Source organism: Sciurus carolinensis, chromosome 4 (genome assembly GCF_902686445.1).
Source record: "Sciurus carolinensis chromosome 4, mSciCar1.2, whole genome shotgun sequence".
Lineage (NCBI taxonomy): Eukaryota > Metazoa > Chordata > Mammalia > Rodentia > Sciuridae > Sciurus > Sciurus carolinensis.
In genome coordinates, this window is record NC_062216.1 from 24,280,608 (window position 1) to 24,298,613 (window position 18,006).

The window sequence follows — 18,006 nt, forward strand, 5'->3', positions numbered from 1 at the left end:
AATAATAAAATTTTAAAATAAAAAGAATGAGTTGAATCTATATGTAAAAACATTTTAAGATGTCTAAGCTAAATTAAGTTGAGAACAATAAGTGTATTTTTCTAAACACAAAAACACAAGGACATAAAGATCTGAAAGGATATCCAGACTATTCTGAAAGTAGTGGTACTCTGGGATTATGGCAGCCTTTCACTTTAGGGTATACATTGTTATTCTTTTTTCAAGTCCTCTAAGGAACTTTATGTAACCAAATAATTACTTGTGTAATCAAACTGAAAATATACTTACTCTTGAGATGTTAATTTCCTTGATAACATATTGTCTGCCATCCTCTGTAGATTCAACAAGAATGGCTTTTCCAAATGAACCTTCTCCAATTTTTTGCACTCTAGCATACTTCTCCATGGTTCTTTTTCTAAGGCATTCTTATGGGTATGCTAGATATTTAAAAAGAATTTAAAAAAAACTGTTTAAAGAGAGAAAGCAAGTCTTCTATAAAATTATGATGTTTAATACCAATTCTAATTCCTTGGGAATTTCCTATCTTAAAAAAAAAGGCTAACATCTTTGCTGAAAGTTAAATAAACTTCATCTCAGTTTCACTCTTGCAATCTAATTACAACCAAAAGCCAGACAGTGACATTTCAATTTATAAGAATGCTTTGGAATTTCAAATATTTTACATACTTAAAATATGTGCAGAGAACAGCAAACTTTTTCCTACATAAATGAATTAGTAGCAATATTTTATTACATCTAATAAGAATGCAAGTTTAATATGATACTGTCTACCAAAGCTATCTTACTATTATAAAACTTCAGATAAAATTTATGTACGTATATTTTAGTGTACTTATAAGGATATCCTTAGGATAAATTATGAGTTCAAAGAATATATTCATAAGAAAACTTTCAGTGTCTTACAGAAATGTCTACTAATTTATATTCTAGTTTGTAGTATATAAAAATGTCTGTTCTTACATACCCTCACTAACACTGGTTATTAATTATTAAAATCCGTGAGAGGCAATAAAGAGCAGTAGTTAAAGAGCACTGAAGAGAGTTCATGTTTAAACTCTGGCTTTATCACATACTACATAGCTTGAGACAACTGACCTATCTTTACATGCCTCTGTTTGTTCATCTGTAAAACGCATATACCACACTATGCACTTACAGAACCACTGGGAGTATTAACCACTAGTTAATGTAAGTCGTCTATGAAGCACAGTGCCTGGCATATGGTGAATGCTATGTCACAACTTATTGTTACTCTTGTTTGATGAGGAAAATGGTGTTTTGTTTTTATTTGAATAAAATAATGCTTAACTGATAAACTTGAAAAATTCTTCCACATTTATGGAAGATTTGTATTTCTTCTCTTTGGACTACTCATCTATTTTATTTGTCCATTTTCTACTAGGATGTTTTTTTTTTATTAATTTGCAAAAAATTCTAATTAATCAAGCCCTTATCTGTCACAAATGACTTCCCCTTATATCTTATCTTTCCATTTTATCTAAATATAAAAGCTTATTTTGATGTGAACAAATGTACTAATCTTTATATTTCTACTTTTGATATCATAGTTAGACCCTTACCATACCAAGGTAATTAAGGTCATCAGTAGCTTTAGCAATGGTAATTTCAAGAGTGGTAATTTCAGGAAAAGCCCAAGTACAATACACTAGATTATAAAAGCTTAAAGAAAAAGAAAGTGCATTGTGTGGGGGGGGGGGCGGGGGTAGAGGTAGAGCCAGGGAGTCATAAAAGCAATAATCAGTACAGTCTACTGGCAAGATTACCTTTAATGTGTACATATATGAATTCACTATGTTTATCTGAAACTCCTAAACATTTCATTTATCAACTAGCTCTCTTCTACTTCCATTCATAGCAAACAGGTTTCCAGTGTATGACTCCCTTCTAGGAAAATGAGCTTGTGGAGAAACAATTTTAACATTTCTGGACAGTTTACCATGTTTCTTTCTCATTGTAAATTAATAAATTTATGCTGTCATTTCATCCATCCATACTAAATTTGTTTAATTTTATTTTGCTTCTAAAAAAAGAAAGACTCAATCTCAGTAACAAAATTCATATTCTGGGCATGTAAAACCAAAGACTAGAACGCAGCCTGTGGTAAAAATTGATGGGATAATTATGTTTTATGAAGTTTTATGGGGGTTTTCCTCTACCTTAGAAAACATTATAGCCATATTCCATTTCAAATTTCTACAGGAAACAAGAATGTTTTTAGCAACTTTAAGAGAAACAAGAAAAGAAACATTATCATAGCATATCAGCATCATCAGTGAGTTAAAGAGGGAAAATCATTCCAAACATATTAAATCCAAGTTTTATCAACTGGTGTAATACAATGGCTATCTGGGAACCATTCAAAATTTAAACAATTTTGTCCCACTGTCCCACTTATGGAACACCTAAAAAACTTAAACTGAGCAAAAAATATACCACTTATGGTAACTTTCAAATAAACAGTTATGCTTTTAGAATTGTATTCTTTTGAGGAAAGACATGAATAACAACTGATAATATTCATTAATATCATTAGTGATAATAAATTTTATATAAGTTATAGACTAAGATTTCCAACCTATTTTAACACACCTGTGTCAACTTCACTGAAATAGTCATGGAATTGAAAACTTGGGGTTTCATGGATTGATGAATTCTCCAAGATGGGAAAGTTCAATACGTTATATTACTGTGCTACTTAAGTGTCAGAAGCCCAGAGTGAACTGTGGGTGTGTCTGAGCCATCTCTAAGCGGAGGAAAGCCCCTCAGAGAACTCAGTGTAATCTCACTGATTTGAGACTGCTTCGTTCCCTTGGCAAACGTCCTGCTCAAAGAGAATTCTGTGATACCATGGAATTTATTGGCTTAGACAGCCTGAGGTTCAAAGGCAACTCCCCAGAGGTGGAAAGAGAAACCAGTGTGCCCCAACTAGCCTTGTGGCACCAGATGCCTGGAAGAGGAAGACTTACTGTGCAAGTGAGAAGTCCCCAATCAGGCCAATTTCCACACAGTCTCTCCCTTCTCATTTACCTTGAAGAAGCCCTCCTCAGAGTAAATTCCTTTGGTGTGTTTCACCATGAAGCATTTGCAAGCTTTTTCCCTTTTGTTAGGATCAGACCCATCAGGTCTTTTCTACCCATAAAGCCCCTGCTCAATATATATATTTCTTGCATCCTTTGTTTTTATTTCTCAATACTACTTTTTCAGTCTTTTATTTCCAGCCAGTCCACACTTCCCAGGGTTACTTATTCCCTCCCCACACAGGACATGGCTGAGACTTAGGAAAATAAAAAAATCAAGATATACTTATCTTAAAAAACTAAACTTCATAAAATAAACTATAATACATACTAATCACATAGGATTATTTCACAACAATCATTACTAAGTGACTGTTTGCCAAGAAAGGAAACATAAAACTAGTCAATGTGGTCTATCTTAAAGTTTAGTTGCCAATTCCTTTCTAGGAATTACACAAACAACATGGAAGCTCCAAGAGTTCCTAGCACTGCATTCTACTGCCAAACACATTATTGGGCATCTTGGTTATAATTCATCCAGTAAAACAGAAGAGAATCTACTGCCCTGATATTGATAAAAGATGACTCTAATTGCTATCAAAATAATGTCAAGCATAAACACCTGTCCAAGTAATAAAAGACTTGTGGCAGTGAGTTCCAGAATAAATGACAAGCTCTCCTTTTCTGCAGTTAACATACATAGAAGGAAATAAAAGTAAAACCATGAAAAAATAGGTTACTTTCAATGTCTCATACTTAATTGAGCTATCTATTTCCTTGTGGTGAGACTTCTCAACTGAATTATAATCCTAGAAAATTTTTCCCAACCAAATGCAATAAAATGCACTGTCCACATTATAACATGTAGCTGATGGAACAGAGAATCCTGTTCTTATTTCATTATTTTAATAAACTAAATTCTAAATAAATGTTCATCTCTATGCTTACATAAAACCACAACTTACCACGAAACATGTAAGGTTGAACATACAACTTCTTCCCCACACCTAAGGTGACTTTAAAGGAGTCAAAAAGGCAGAACAGGATTTCAAGATGGCAACAGCAAAACAATTCTGGAAACTGGCAAACATAACAAGCACAAGGCGGCAGCAACTGACAGAAGCCAAAAAAAAAGCTGTACTTTAAGCCAGCAGTGGGAAATAAGTCAAAACAAGTCAATTCCCTCCTAAAATAACTCAATAACCAGGTGCACCTGAATGTCAGGCTAATACTAGGATTAAAATAGGATTGATTGAAAGGCAGCAGCCACACATATAATGTGCCTCCTTCATCTCTCCCAGTCAGGGAACTACACATCTTCCAAATTGGTAGAAAACTGCACATGTCTCTAGACTGGGAACACCAGACACAGCTGAGAAGATCACTTATGATCGGGAGATTAAATGAAAGTCCCCAGAATAAATGATGAAACTAGACATGAGGGTATAAGTTTCACACCATCACACCTCCAAAACCAATTTAAAACCTAAGAAAATGTATGATAATGTATAATTATTGAGAGGTGGCAACATATTAATAAGTTCTACATTCACCCTAGCCTTTCTTCCCCTGAAGACGTCTTCCAAATAGTGCCACAGTAAAATAGAGCTCAAGTATAAGGAAGCAGTCTTCCTGGCCTGAGGGGAGAGATGAATCAGTTTTCAGAGCTTCCAAAATCCTAGAAAGGAAAAAAAAAAAAAAAAAAGGAGTCCAAAAATCTGCAAGTAAATTCCACTTGTGTCAATCCGTTTCTAGTTTCTAAGCTGTGCTTGCACTTGAAAAAACTGAGACAAGACTAGTCCTAACAAAACCTTAGAGCAACCATTGATAGGACCAAGGTTATTCAATGATACTCCATCAGCTTTCCAAAACAAAACTAACCCTTTTTGTTCCAGAATCTCTATGACTTTTCATTCACAACATCAAGCAACCAATCAAAACTTATATGGCATGTTTAAGATATAAAACAAAAAACAAGAGCCTCACAAATGACTGAAACATGAAGTTGTCAATAAAGGAATTTAAAACAACTATGTTTAATATGTCCAAGAAAATAAAAGGAAAAGATGAACAAAAGATTTTTTAAAAAAATGAACAATTTCAACATAGAATTAGAATTTATTTTTGAAAATTAAGTGGACATTCTAGAACTAAAATATAAGATTATCTAAAATTAAGAACTCATCCATGGGTTTTTAGAGCAGTTAGGACACAGGAGACAGGATTAGTAATATGGAAAAGGGACCAACAGAAAATATTTAACCAAAGAACATAGAGAAAAAAGAATAAAACATACACAGAAGGAAAAAAAAATATGAAAATTTTAATTCTTAAATCTCTAAATTGAATGCTGTACTAATAAAAACATAAGTTTTGGGGTTGGCGGTGATAAAAAAACTGATTTTAAAGTTTATATTAAAAAAGAAACAAGAATAGCCAGAGAAATACTGAAAAAGAAAAATAATGAAAGAAAATTTGTTCTACATTATATCAAAATCTATTATAAAGTTACCATATTTATGAAATAAAGCAAGTAAATCACAAAAAGTCAAGAAATCAAAAAAATTTAAAAACCTGGTGAATGATCATGACCTTTCAAATCAGTAGGAAAAATGTAAATTTTGAACTAAATAGTTCAAAGAAAACATAAATAGCCATATGGGGTAGGAGATAAATCCATTTTTCACATCAATCTAAATTCTAGGTGTTAAATACTAAAATAGAAAAAATAAAACCATAATAATAATAAAATAAACATAAGAGAATGACTTTCTTTAAAATCATTGAGTGGGTAGCCTAAGTACAACATAAAAGCAAAAAGTATTAATGGATTAATGACTACTAGCATAAACTAGTATAAGTCAAATATGAATGACAAAAAATACATGTTTTAGGTCGTATCACCAAAGGATCACTTTTAATAAATAAAAAGCAAAAACAACAAAACAAAACAAAACAAAAAAACCATCCAACAGAAAAGTGATCAAAGTTAAAAGATAAACTCAGTGGTGCTGGGGATGTAGCTCAGCACCTTGTCTAGCATGCACGAGATCCTGATTTCAAACCTCACCACCAAAAAAGTTAACAACAAAGCTGAGCACAATGGCACACACCTGTAATCCCAGAAACTCAGGAGGCTGAGGCAGGCAGCAGGATTGAAAGTTTGAGGACAGAAAAAAAGTAAAAAGGGCTGGGGATTTAACTGAGCAGTGTAGTTTCCCTAGGTTTGATCCCCAGTACCACAACAACAACAACAATAATAATAATATTATATATGAATTATATTAAAATGTACAAAGGTAGCCAGGCACTGTGGCTCATGCATGTAATTCCTGTACCCCAGTGACTTGAGAGGTCGAGGCAGGAGAATTGAAAGTTCCAGGCCAGCCTAGGCAATTTAGCATGACCTTGTCTCCAGAAAAAAAGTACAAAGATATTCAATCTTCTGTAAAGAACAACCAAATGTGAAAGAAGAGATAACTTCTAATTTATGTATATTTTACAATAAGAAAAAAAAATTTGAGCGAGCATTTTTCACCCATCAGATTGGCAAAATTCAAAAAAATTATCGTACTGTTTTGAGGGAAATGGAAGCAAATGATATGGTGGTACAATATGATAGTAGTATAATCTAGTCCACCTGCTAAGGAAAAACCATCCCAAATCTATAAATGTACGCTTTGATACAATGATTCCATTTCTAAGAATTCACACTATAAATACTTCCAAATGTACTGAAAATATTTACATAGTTATCCTCTGCAGCAGTTTCTTATAGCAAAATTTAAATAACCATAAATAAAGAAGCAGCATTTATATTAATATGGACAAATATCTAAGTATTAAATTTTAAAAAGATCAAAATAATAAATGTGGTATATAGTACACCTCCCTTATCCACAGAGGACATGTTTCAAGATCCCCAGTGATTCCTGAAACCACAGATAGAACCTGCCCTTATACATACTACATTTTCCTTATACTTTCATATCTATGATAAAGTTTAATTTATAAATTAAGCACAATAATGGATTAACAATAAAACAATTTTAACAACATACCATAATAAAAATTACATGATCTCTCACTCAAAATATTGTATTGTACTATTACCTTTTCACTTAAAGGAAACACTTTATAGCTTCTGTTTGGCATATCCAAATTGCCAGCATCACTCTTGTTCTTTGGGGATTATTAAGTAAAGTAAGGATTACCTGAATACAAGCAGTGACAGTCAATCTGATAACCCACAGGCAGGCAGTACATACGGTGTGTGAATATACTGTACAAAGGAATGATTCAAGTCCTGGGCAGGACTGCTTGAGATCTCCTCGTGCTACTCAGAATGGCATGTTAATTTAAAATTTTATGAATTGTTCATTTCTGGAATTTCTCATTTGATATTTTTAGACCACAGTTAATTATGGGTAATTGAACTGGATAAGGGAGGACTACCACACTATTATTTATATAGTAAAAGTAAACACACATATATTTATACACATATATGTATATATATGTACACATGCACGTAAGTCCTCATCAGCCATTTCAGATTTTTGATGGACAAGTTGTCCTGAAGGGAAGCATTAGTAATGGAAAAGCAACAGATTTCATGAAGTCTTTTGATACTGTCTGCAACTACAATCCATACATACTGTATTCCCAAAATAATAAATACCAATTTGAATTGTGGGAGAGGATCTTCTCAAGGAAGAAAAGTACCCTTCTTATTTCTCATTACTTAAAAAAGCAGAAAGTAAAAATGGGGTTACTACTGGACTTTTTTCCTCCTAAATACTTGTTTTTTTCAGATAACACTCAGGAGGGCCTGTAGTGGAAACTATCCACATGTAAATAAAGCTTTTATATTTGGGAAAAGGTGTCATGTTCATGACAGATTAGACAAGAGTAAAATTTACTTGGAAAACAATGTCAATGTATTATTAACGTGACCTCAAAAGAACTCCTGTGGTCAAGTTCCATAATCTTTACCAAATTTCTGACAGTGACTTTTTTATTATGCAAAAACCTGTTTTCCTACAAAATAGGCTCCTTAATTTTCACTGAGAACAACGGACAATTTTAAATGAACTAGATCTGTAGATCCTCTAAAACCAGACAAACTAGAAACAAAGAACTACTTCTCTTCATTTTTGGCTCCCCTCCATCATCTCTACAATACTGCTGCATCATAAGAAAAGGCCATTATTAGCTTAGGTTGGATACTACTTTTAATCCTTCATAAATATTTTTGATGTAATTTACTCGGGCAATAAAAAAAATCTGCTTCTTGGAGCAGAACTTACATGAGAAAATAAAATTAAGACCTGCATAAAAAAGGGTTATGGAGGCTGGGGCTAGAGCTCAGTGGAGAGACCTTGTCCAGCATGCACAAGGCCCGAGCACCCCCTCCACACACATGGAAGTTATGATTAACTCTTAGAGTAACAGAACTTTTAATACTTTACATATGGAAACTGTGTCAAATCATGGAAATAAAAAAGTAAGATTATGGGATAAACAGTTAACTACTATTATCTCCTTCTAATTAAAATGTAGGTAATTTAAGATTGGAGCTAACATAAGCAATTTAAATTATCGTTTCTCCATACTAAGATTTCTATTATTTAATTCCATTATAATTCTATCTTTTCAAAAATGTCTAAGGACCGTTTTGAAGTACTTACAGTTCCTTCTGAGAATTACCATTTTATATCCCTGCAAAGACTTAAGGTGAGTATCCATGCAATCTCTATATAAGCAAATATAAACAGGTCTCCTCGTTTCCAGTATGATTTTACTGTTTTGCACATCACTGCTTCCCCCAAGTGCAACTCACCTCAATGTCACAGGAATTTAGTAGGAATAACGGTGCTGATCAAAAGATCGGTCTAGATGTGGTAGTCTTCCTAAGGGGCTTAATGAGGCAGAGGCACCATCCTGAATTTTGAAAATGACATCCTGAAAGAGAAACCAAATCTGCCTAAGCAGCGGGAGTTCACAGCCCAGATTGAAAGGGGACACTGAGACCCCCACACCTGACACCCGCCTTTGGTTGACACCTCAGGCTTGACTCCTCCGTCCCTCCTCGCACAACTTGACTGAGACCGGCCCACACTACCCCGAGGAAATAAACAAACTGGTTTCTGACCCCCTTGGAAACGGCGGGTGGCAGCAGGGGGAGTGCCTCCGTTACCGCCCGTCCAACTTCGCAGAGGTCGCTGCTAGTGGCCAAGAGAGATAGGGCGCGGGCAGCGTCTAGGACTGGGAGGCGACCTGACTGCCACGTCCTCCTGCCTGGCTATAGTGGCTCTAGATTCCGGGATATGGGGACAACTGCTCCGGAGTCCAGGGTAAAGACAACGCACCCTGGTGCCCCAAACCCTGGAGCGAATGCAGAAGAAGGGGGAGCGGCCGGCGCGTCACCGGCGCTGGCGTGTGACGTCAGCGCGCGGAATCCGGCGCGCAGCGGAGGTGGCTGGGTGCAGCGGACTCGCGCGAGGCGGAACTGGGCGGGGCCGGGAGGGGCGGGGCGGAGTTGGGCGGGGCCGGGAGGGGCGGGGCGGAGCGGGCCCGAGCGAGCCTGCGCTAGGGCACTGCGGCGGGAGCCGGGGTGGAGGGAGGGTGGAGTATGTGACTGACGGTGAAAAGGAAGGTCAGGGCAGAAATGAGGGGAAGAGTTCACTAATAGAAGCTAATGTGGAATAAAGCTTTTTATGAATTTTTCCCGCATATAGTACACACAGAGAAAGGGTTTTTGTTTTCATCTTAAGCGTTTCCTCCTTAGGGCGGTCACTTTTTTTTATGGAACCGGGGATTGAACCCAGTGGTGCCCAACCACTAAGTCATCCCCAGCTCCTACCCGCTTTTTTTAATTTCTAATTTTTTTTTTTTTTTTTTTTTTTTTTTTTTGAGAAAGGGTCTAGATAAGTTGCTTAGCGCCTCGATAGGCTGCCGAGGCTGGCTTTGAACTTGAGATCCTTCTGCCTCAGCCTCCCCAGCCACTGAGATTATGGGCATGTGCCATCTCACCAAGCAGAGATTTCACATTTTAAAAGTAATTTTTTTTTTTAAAAAGAGCAAGCTTTTTTTTGTTCCCCCCAAAATACATTTTGGCTGATTAGAACAAGGAAGTATTTTTAAGCCTTGAAATTAAAAAAAAAAAAAAAAAAAAAAAGGTGTGCCTTTACATCATTATGTATGTTGAAGGGTTTTGCAATGTTGTATTAAGTACCTTTATTCACTGCAGGACTTGCAAAAATACTTGGGAACAGATTCCCCTGAAATCAAATCTAATGTTTTCCCGAGTAGTCCAACTCGGTAATCCTGCAGCCTTCTAGGCTGCCTCACCTGGAGTAACCTGGAGATATTGGAGAAAACGAACTTGAAGAGGGTAGTGGCTTTTTATACTATATTAATTTCTCCCCAGTGCTGTATGTGGCCACCACGGAGAGATCACAGAATGCCAGAGACCTAGTTCTAATGATTCAGATCTTTGTTTCAAAGAAATCAACCACTTTCTATTCCATCCTCTCACCCACACCAGAGACCCCAAGACAACTTCTCTGGGTTCTCATGACAGTCTTTAGTTTGGTGGTGCTTTTAAGAAATACGTTTTTGCTAGCATGCAAATACAAAGTTTTGCCAGAAGATGGCACTATAAGTCACCCAAACTGGCACGCTGGAGAAATTCTGCCTGGGTTTCTCTCTCCAACTTCGATGCGGTTACAAGGACTTATTTTCCCTATTCTTTCCTTTTCTAGGCCTTGTGGCTCCTCCCACCCTTGGTTAGTCCTTTGGAATTTAGATATCTGAATACACAATAACTTATAGTTCTACCCACATGCAGTAATTCTACCCTCTGCACAGTGAAATGACTTGAAAACATTGCCAATTGCTAATCTAAGCAGATTCTTTTTTGTTGCTTACAGGAGTAGGTAGTAGATAGGTTCTTAGATAATTCTTTAGGCTCCTGTCATAAACTGTTGGTGAGAATATAAACTGCTACAATCTTTCTAGAAATCATGCTAGTAATACAGTTATCCTTGAACTCAGCAATTTCACTTTTAGAACCAAAATGCCAAGATATACATTCAAGGGTAACTATTATTGTTTATAACCAGGAAAAATTAGGAATGTAAATGTCTAATAAAGAATTAAGTTATAATATATTCAAACAATGGAATAGTCTAAAGTCATTACAAAGGATAAGCAGGATCTATTTTTATTAACATAGAAATATATCCTTGATATATTGTTGAGTAAATAAAACAGGTTGTTTTACCAGGGTTCAGAGGATTACGTGAAGATTTTCCCTTCTGATTTACATACCTTTATGTAGTTTCATTTTTTTTTTTTTTTTTTTTTTTTACTTTTTACAACAAAATGGTTTGGGGTTTATTTCCTTTTCCTTAAATATTTTATTGGATTTTTCTTTCAAACAAAAGAAACGTTTGCTCCTAACAACAATCCAACTGCAAAAGTAAAAATAAAACTTGCAGTCTCAATATTCAGAGCTTACCTCTGTGCACACTCCCCCCATGAAATCAATATTAACAGTTTAACAAATATCATCTACATTTTTCTCTAAGTTCATAAGAATATAAATAAGCATGTATTTATGTATTTTAGTCTTAATCCTTTAAAATGCATTTTTAGTTTACATATTATTTTGCAACCTGCATTTTTAACAGTGTATCATGAACATCTCTTCAGAGATCACCTAATTCTTGTCAATGATATTAATATTCCATGATATGGATGGACCAAAATCTAGTCACTCAGTCAACAGAAACTGATTCCAATGGTATTGCTATTTCTAAGGCAGAGATTCCTAAAAGTAGATATACAGATAAATTTTGACAAAGTATTCATATTTCCATTTAAATAAATACTTTTTTTGTATTTTGTGATCCTCCCCTTCAGCCTCCTGAGTTGCTGGGATTATAGGCATATGTCACATGCTTGGCTCAATTTTGCAAAAATCTTGAACTTCTTCCTGTGATTGCCTTTCAAATTCTGTGTTGTGTAAGAAACCACCCTAAAACGTAGTGGCCTAAAACAACAATTTATTATTTCTCACAGTTTTGTGAGCAGGAAATCAGGGAGAGTTCTTTTGTTCCATGTGGCTTCAACTGACTTATCTCCATTCAGCTAGCAACTTTGCTGGACAGGATGGTTCAAGAAGATTCACTCAGGTTGGGTTTGTAGCTCAGTGGTAGAGCACTTGCCTGGCATGTGCAATGCAGTGGGTTCGATTCTCAGCACCACATATAAATAAGTAAAATAAAGACCCATTGACAACTAAAATTTTTTAAAAAAACATTTTAAAAGAGAAGAAGCTCCATTCCCATGTCTAGAGCCTTGGTGTTTCTCCATAATCCTACATGGCTAACTGGGATTGCTCACAACATTGTGGTCTCCATACAGTCATACTTCTTACATGGCAGCTAGCTTCAAATTAGGAGGACATAAAGCTGCCCATCTTTTTAAAAGCTAGGCCATGAACAAATGTGGCACTACTTTTGACACATTCTTGGCAAAAATAAGGCTCACATTCAGGCAACATTTATAAGGAGGGCAAAAAAAAATCAATGGCAGCCATATTTGGAAATAATCTACCACACTCTGGGTTATTACAAATTTAATAAACTTGCACTCCCAATAAGTTTATACAAAAAAAGTGCCTATTTCCACAAGCACTTGTTGTTTCTCTTAATTTTGCAATTTTCTTTATTATTTTGTAGTACTGAGGATTGAATCCAAGAAACTGAACTATACCCCCAAACCCTTTTTTAAAAATTGAGACAGGGTCTTACAAAGTTGCCCAGGTTGGCCTGGAATTTGTGATCCTCCCACTTCAGCCTCCTGAGTTGCTGGGATTATAGGCATATGTCACATGCCTGGCTCAATTTTGCAAAAATCTTGAACTTCTTCCTGTGATTGCCTTTCAAATCCTTTACTCCTTTACTATTAGGTTATCTTTTTTATTAATTGGTAGGAGCTATTTATAAAATATGTTTTTTTTGTTTTGTTTTTTTTTGTAGTGCAGGGAATTAAACCCAGGGTCTCATGCATGTGAGACAAGCACTCTACCATCTGAGCTATGTCTTCAGCCCCTGGAAACTACCTGTTTGTTATATTATGGAACAAATGTTTTCTGCCAACCTCTACTGTTTTGTTTTACGGTATTGCTGTATATACAAAAATTTGTAAATTTCTATGTGGTTGCCATCCAGGTTTCCAATCTTGCTAAGAAGATACTCCTTTGCCCATATGATTATCCAAATAAACTAAAATTTCTTTTGCTTTAATATCTCTGATACATTTGAAATTTGTTTATTTTTCTATAATTAATTTAGGGAAACCAGCTTTGTATCCTTTAGGGGGAAGGCTAGAGTTATACCAGAATCAATTGTTAAGTATCATTTCCTTTTCCAGTGATTTTTCAATGTAACCTTTATCACATATTCAATATAATATTTATATTTGTATCTATTTCTAGATTTCTCTTCTGTATACTTATTGGTCTCTGCCTTCGTCCTTTTCCGTTGCTTCAACAGAACACCAGAGACTGGGTAATTTATAAAGGAAAGAAGTTTATTTAACTCATGGTTCTGGAGGCTAGAAGTCCAAGGTCAGGCAGAAACATCTGGTGAGGGCCTCAGGTGGTGTCACAAACATGGCAGAAAAGCAAAATGGTAAGTGGGTATGTGCAGAAGAGACAAAACATGAGGAGTGGCCTTGCTTTTTAACAACCTGCCCTGGAAGTGGTTAATCTAGTCTCTCATGACCTAAACACCTCTTAAAGGTGCCTCCACCCCTTAAAACGGTTATATTGGGGAACAAATTCCAATATGAGCTTTGGTGGGAACAAATCACAGTCAAACCACAGCAATATCCTACTTTTTGTCATTTGAAAAAAATGTTTGTTTTAATCAAGAAATGCTGCTATAATATTTTAATGTAAGGAAATGCCAACATAAACTAACTTTTTAAAAAATTCTGATAATTATAATGGACTCCAGATACTAAAAGTAGTTGTAAATTATACTTACATGCTTCTTTTCTGATAGAAAAAAATATGAAAATTCCCTTAATCTTTATTAATAGTGGTAGTATAATATGGCAAGGGGAAAGGGACTACTGGCATCTAAAGAATTTTGTATTAGAAATATATTGTCATGCATTCATAATTAATTGAGTCCTATGCTAGATGATGGGGACAAACATTCAAGGCCAGGGTATTGTCATTCTTTCTTTCCAGAATGCAAAACATTGTCAGAACTACACTGAGTGTTTTCCCTTTGTAATCTCACTATGTAAATGATAATTTTATTAAAAAAAAACAAAAAAACAAAAAACCACAGATATGTGTAGGTTGATGTGTTTGAATAAACCATCCTGACCTGCCCTGACCAAGAAGCAATCATTTGTGATTGGAGGCAAAAAGGACCTAAAACTTTAAATATGAAGAAAAGCATTCTCTAAAATTCAAATCTCTTACAGACACACAATCTTCAAGTCCAAGGGAAAAAAATTGGTGTCTTTTCATTTACTGCTCCATCTTCTTCCAGAAGAATTTTTTAGTTTTAAGCTAGGTTCCTGAAAATCTACTCTAACTTTATGTAGTTTAAACTAACCATCAACTATGTACCCGGGACTTAAACCGTAGCCACCCGATGAATTTCTGGATTTTAATCTGCTAGGCCGAGTTCAATATGCAAAGATAAAATATTAGTCAGGCCCTGGATTCTGGGCAGAGTCTGGGAGCAGGCGCCCTTCGAGCGACGTTCGCTGAACCCCAGTGCCGCAGACCCCAGTAGCTCGCAAGGGCAGGTTTCCGCGGAGGCCAAGCACGCCCCAGAGCAGAGTAGCAGAGTAGACAGAGCCTGTCTACTGAGACCTGTGACTTCCACTGCTCCTGGTACATGAGCCCACCGTGTGAGGGCCACCGCATTCCGGGGCACCACATCATGGTGCCGCATTGGTGTCTGAGATCTCGATCCACTACTTCCCCCACCACTATCCCTGCCGCAACCAATGGCTTGTGCTCCAGCTTCTACCCAGAGCTGGGGCCCTACAGCTCCTGGATCCCTGACGTGCTACGTGAGCACAAAGAACTCAAGAGAACTCAAGGAAGCTGCCATTGGTGTCTTGGTTCTCTCCTGCTTCCCACCTGGCATGCTTGATGATAACCCAGGACCCTCAGATGACCTTATACCTGCTCTTCTGTACACAGCCCATCGTACAACATACAAGTATGGCTCCCCTGGTGCAGTTTACGACTCTAAGAACATGGGTCAGAGCCTCCCGCTCTCTCATGCACACGACTCATACCCGAGGGCTCTGGAGGCCTGGACCCATCTCCCCATACCAAACGGGACCCACTCAACCCGCAAAACCCGCTAGATGGGGGTCTTCATAGAGCTGCCGGAGGAGAAGGGCCACACCCAATAAATACATCCTTGCTGCAGGATTCGATGGCACCTACGCTTAACTTTGCTTCCAATCGTTTCTCCTTTGGTTCCTGGCTCCTCCCATCAGAACTGTAAAGCTGTGAATTAACTTTTGTGACGCCAACAACCACATATCCATTCTTCCCGTGGCATCTGGCTACAATGACTCTGGCCCTACATTCCACCGGGCCCTGGAACAACCACAATACTTGGAACAGACTCAATGGTATTTTGAGACACCCCTGAGGGAGCCCTGACTTTGGGGCCTGAGATCGTCTCCATCACCCCTTGCAATGAGTGGTGACCTGATGGAGGCCATTCCCAAGAAAAGACCAACCAACTTTGTCTGTGACTGGATTATCTGCCTCATCAGCCCAGACTGTACCTGGAGCTGACCCAATTCTGGGCATAGCACTTCATTTAGGAGAAGAGTGGTTGACGTGAGGGACCTATGAATAAGAGCACGAGGTGCTGGTATCCAGACCTGGCTTGAAGGTGTTAACCCTATGGTTCAGCTGAGGTTGTAGACACTCACTGGACCCAAGCCAGTGTCTGGGTGCTTCTGGGTGGGCCATCAGGCCAGGACCCCTTTCTTCAGGCAAGCAGTGCTGGGTTGCTCACCTGTGATGGGAAGCAAGGTGGTATTTCTGAGGAAAGAGTAGAGGCTGGCAGGTGACTACACTTAGACTAAGCACTTTCATTATAACCTCTTCTGGCTTTGAACTCTGCGGCAGGTGGTGGTTGTATAGTGGACTCACCCAGTCCCTGCTCTTGAAAGGGTTTTTGCCCTCAAGACCTCAGTTTCTAATCTGTGAAAAACTGAGTTGGGCTGGGCTGGCAATAGTTTTAGCACAATGAAGAAAGAGTTTGCTCAAGACATTATTAATTTACCTGAGGTTTCTAGAGGGAATAGTTAACTGGTGCTTATTTACAAATAAAATAATATGCTAATTGTGTTAAAGCAGGGCCCTGGAACACCAAAACAAACAAACAAACAAAAAAAACAGTAGTCGGCTCCCGAGTTTCTTACTTTCTGGATTCGGTCACCTGCAAGGTCTCATGGTGAGGAGAGTCAGCTATCTGGAGAGGGTTATCATAATATATTTCTAGGAAGAATAAAATGAAACACTGAATCTTTAGCTGTGCAGAACATGAGAAAGGGTATCACTTTGAGAGAATGTCTTGAGGACGTGAGCCTCCACCTGAGGCTCAGGCAGGATTTTACAGACAAGAATCACATGAAACTGGAAAACTTTTTGCCATGTCAAAGGCCTCCAATATAAACAGGAATGCAAAGCTATTCAAGATACCTTGATATTATCTTTGGAAAAAAGACAAAGGACGAGAAGGTCATTTTCAACTACTTCTCTGAGGCTAGTAGAATCAGGAGGAAAATCTAGATTAGAACTTTGCTATTTCATTAAGAGTCTTTTTTTGTTTGTTTTTATTTTAACAGGGTCTCACTTTGTTGCCCAGTAGGCTTATGTGATCTTCCTGCCTTAGCATCCAGAATTATAGGCACATGGCACCTCATTGGGTTCCTAATAGAGTATCTTTATCTTTCCTATTCCCCCTTTCCAATGTGTATGAAACATAAGCAGTAAAAATTCTTGTTCTGAAAAATTCACAATATATGAGACAGATCTATGAGATTGATATAGCCTTGCTTGTTTTCCTGGTTTTCTGTTGAACTTTTAAAAATGTATTGTTATTACGGGAAATAATCTCATGTATTGGTTTTTCACTTGAAGAAAAGTTCAGAGCTCCTAGAAGAATCAAGGAGAAACAGATGATTCCCAGTGCTCTTTTAGACTTCTTTTCCCTGTTCTAAAAAAATCCAACCCACCATTCTCAGAGTAGAATTACTGACAAGAGGGTAAGGTTTAACCCACTTTCACTCACTGACCATGTTCATCAGTCATTTCTCTTTGTATCTGCCAGGTTACCAGCAAGACTACAGAACAGGCTATCCTGGACCTGGTTAAAATTGCTAAATTTTATTGTAAGTCAAATACTTTTCTTCTTTTTCTCTTCCTTGAGGTCTTAAGGATTTGGTTGGTTGGGGGCCGTGTATGGGGGCAGTCTGGAAGGCATAAAGCTAATTTGAATATTGGTAGAGTTTTTCTTATTACTGCTTAACGTCAGTCCTAACAATAACAACAAAAAACATTGATTTAAAATAGAATAATCTGACCTTATTTGGATAACTTATTTTGCTGTTTTCAAATACTTCTTGCATACTGAGGGTTTTTAAAAATACGTATTAAAGTTAGGCACTGTGGTGCACGCATATCAACTATAATTCCAGGAATTCAGGAGGCTGTTGCAGGAGGATCATAAGTTCAAGGCCAGTGGCAGTAATTTAATGAGACTGTCTCAAAATAAAAAATAAAATGGGCAAAGGGCTGGAGATGTAGCTCAGTGGTCGAACACCCTGGGTTCAATTCCCAATACCAAAATCAAACAAAACAGAATTTCTGGGAATG

The 18,006-nt window shown here is 37.1% G+C and overlaps 1 protein-coding gene and 1 pseudogene across 1 annotated transcript in view; one reads left to right on the forward strand and one right to left on the reverse strand.

Moving 5' to 3' along the window:
- Positions 1-9,414, reverse strand: part of Nek1 (NIMA related kinase 1) — a 223,133-nt gene extending 213,719 nt beyond the window's left edge. Inside the window, 3 exon segments of the mRNA XM_047550153.1 lie at positions 289-437; positions 8,902-9,023; positions 9,214-9,414. Of these exon segments, the coding sequence (XP_047406109.1) occupies positions 289-405 (117 nt within the window). The 5' untranslated portion in view covers positions 406-437; positions 8,902-9,023; positions 9,214-9,414.
- Positions 9,415-14,992: 5,578 nt separating this feature from the next.
- On the forward strand, positions 14,993-15,959 carry LOC124982663 (glycoprotein endo-alpha-1,2-mannosidase-like protein; annotated as a pseudogene).
- The last annotated feature ends 2,047 nt before the right edge of the window (positions 15,960-18,006 follow it).